General features: G+C 47.8%; 1 protein-coding gene across 2 annotated transcripts; it reads right to left on the bottom strand.

Moving 5' to 3' along the window:
* Positions 1-531: 531 nt before the first annotated feature.
* On the bottom strand, positions 532-1776 carry LOC103608873 (olfactory receptor 10H1). 2 transcript variants are annotated; one of them, XM_008593270.1, is made up of 2 exons: positions 966-1776; positions 532-668 (listed from the first exon to the last, which is right to left on the bottom strand). In XM_008593270.1, exons 1-2 carry the CDS (start codon positions 1774-1776, stop codon positions 532-534), a joined length of 948 nt encoding a protein of 315 aa, XP_008591492.1. The 2 variants fall into 2 exon arrangements, with proteins under 2 accessions (XP_008591492.1, XP_008591493.1); XM_008593271.1 differs by lacking the exon at positions 532-668 and having other exon boundaries at positions 823-1776.
* Positions 1777-2750: the final 974 nt, after the last annotated feature.

The raw sequence follows: 2750 nt of genomic DNA, 5'->3' as shown, positions 1-2750 counted from the left end.
GAAATATGGAGGTCTCCTCAACTTTTTCTGAGAGTCTGCCTACTGCTGTTTCTAACTGCTATTGCACAGGTCTGTGTAATGCTGAAATTTAGAGTGCTTTGTGCTTCTCTGCTGTCATCTGGGGTAGTCTTTTAGTGGCCTTAAAAATCTGAGCTGTGGTTACGTGGTGCTGCCTAGTAGAGGGGTGTGTGTGATATCTTCCATTGCTCTTTGAGCTTGGGTTTGTGGTGCTGGGTCCCTGGACTTTTGCTGTAGGAGAGTAGATTCCAAGTTTAATGCTATCTGATGCAATATCCTGCACAGGGTAGGAATCATTGAATCTAATTTTCTCTGTGCTATCTCACACACCTTCCACCCAAATACATCCCTGAAGCTCATTAACCTAACATGTACATGTGGATGTTGCCAGCAAGAGTCCTTGTAAACCATAAAGCATCAAACACAGGTTATTACATGTTCATGGAATGTCATTTTTAACAGTAGCTGTTGGTAATACAATTTAGTTGTTCCTAAGGATTTTCTCCAAGATGGTCACATTTTTTCTGGGTAGAGTTTATTCAAGAACGTCTTCTTCATGGCGATCTTTAGCTCCTTGTTCCTGAGGCTGAAGATGATGGGGCTGAGGAAGGGCGTGAGCACCGTGTAGGTGATGCCCATCAGGGTGTCACCTTCCAGAGACTGGCGACCCCTGGGCTTGAGGTAAATGACAGAGGGAGGGAGGGAAGGAGGGAGGGAGGGAGGACGGAGGGAAGGGACAGAGGGAGGGAGGGAAAGAAGAAAACCAACGTGTCTCCATCCACCACATCCCCTGCCAGAAAACCAGCCACTTCAGGAGTTCTGGGAAAAGACTTTGATAAAGAACGTCTTCTTCATGGCGATCTTTAGCTCCTTGTTCCTGAGGCTGAAGATGATGGGGCTGAGGAAGGGTGTGAGCACCGTGTAGGTGATGCCCATCAGGGTGTCACCTTCCAGAGACTGGCGACCACTGGGTTTGAGGTAAATGACAGAAGCGAAGCCGTAGTGCACGACCACCACAGTGAGGTGGGACGCACAGGTGGAGAAGGCTTTGTGCCGACCCTCAGCTGAGGGGATCTTCAGTATGGTGGCCACAATGAAGGCGTAGGAGAGGAGGATGAGCAGACAGCAGCCCAGCAGGGCCATGATGCACACCAAGCCCACGCCCAGGGCCACCACCGCTACATCATCCCCACAGGCCAACTTCAGCAGAGGTGGCACGTGGCAGAAGAAATGCTGGATCTCATTGGGTCCACAGAAGGTGAGGTGGAAAACGGCTGTTGTGACCACCATGCCCATGATGGAGCCCCCAGCCCAGGAGCAGGCCACCAGGCAGGCACAGCCCTGGGGACTCATGAGCACGTTGTAGCGCAGGGGGTGGCAGATGGCCACATAGCGGTCGTAGCCCATGACGGTGAGCAGGAAAGAGTGGGTGAAGCCAAAGGAGAAGGAGAAGAACATCTGGGCGGCACAGGCCGGGAAGGCGATGGAGCGGTGGGCGGAGAGCAGGTCAGCCAGCATGCGCGGAATGACGGCCAAGGTGTAGAGGACCTCGGAGATGGAGAGGACGCACAGGAAGAGGTACATGGGCGTGTGGAGGCCGCGCTCGCTGCAGATGGTGGCCGTGATGAGCAGGTTTCCCAGCAGCGTGGACAGGTACATGAGCAGGAACAGCAGGAAAAACGTCAGCTGAAGGTGGGGGAAGGTGGAGAAGCCGACGAGGATGAACTCAGACACTGCTGAGCTATTAGCTCCCTGCATGGAAGCTGTGCCTGGGCTGAGGTGTGACAGAGAGAGATCAGGTGTTGGATGGAGGAAGGTCACCAGCTTCCACCACACCTTGATACACCTGAGGGGCTGCTCCAGAGAAATAACAGCTGGTGTCAATTCAGTTCCTACTCTGTGCCTCCTGTAATAGAATGCTCTCATCAACCTCCTGAGAAATATCCAACTTTGCTCCCATTTGAAGTGCCTTGGGCATACTCATTGGTAATATTGGGGTGCAGAATGTCTAAGCAACTTGCTCCAGGTGAACAAACGGTAAATTCAATACTTGAACCCATGGGTGGTCTGAGATATATTTTATAGAGATATTTATAGATATAAATTACATAGAGATATTTAAAGATATATATTAATAGAGATATTTATAGATATACATTACATAGAGATATTTATAGATATATATTATATTGTGATATTTCTTCCTCAAATGAAAATGTTTCTTTACTGGAGTTTTTAACTATCACTTCTCTGCTCACCTTCTCATACAGGATTTATGAAAAACCCTGTTCATCCACAGCTTCAGGGACCACAAGATGTCCCATTCCGCGGGTAAACTCCTTGGACCGGAGTGCACCTCTAAGTTAATTTGCATCCAACAGACTTTTCCTATGAGGTTATCTATCCATGCAGGAAATCAGAAGCAGGAGACCGTGGTGAGAAATAAATGAATTATTTTTGGAATGTAACCTGGCACACAGTAGGTGCTACATATGACAATTACTTAAATACAGGAAGCGAGCAAATGTACATGGTCTGTGCTCAGAATAAATAACTTTAATGAGATTTCAACATGTCTTTATGGATCACTTAACTATATTTAAGTTATCTTTCTTTATTTTTTATTTTTATCTTTCAGTTTTTTGAACCTCCAGTCTCAGCCCCCAAGTCACTGGGACTACAGGCACTTGCCACTGTGTCCAGCTAAATTATCATTTTTTTATTAGGCAATG

Source organism: Galeopterus variegatus, unplaced genomic scaffold (genome assembly GCF_000696425.1).
Source record: "Galeopterus variegatus unplaced genomic scaffold, G_variegatus-3.0.2 Scaffold8936, whole genome shotgun sequence".
Lineage (NCBI taxonomy): Eukaryota > Metazoa > Chordata > Mammalia > Dermoptera > Cynocephalidae > Galeopterus > Galeopterus variegatus.
The sequence above is the reverse complement of the archived record's forward strand: the minus strand, read 5'-3'. Positions and strand labels throughout refer to the sequence as shown.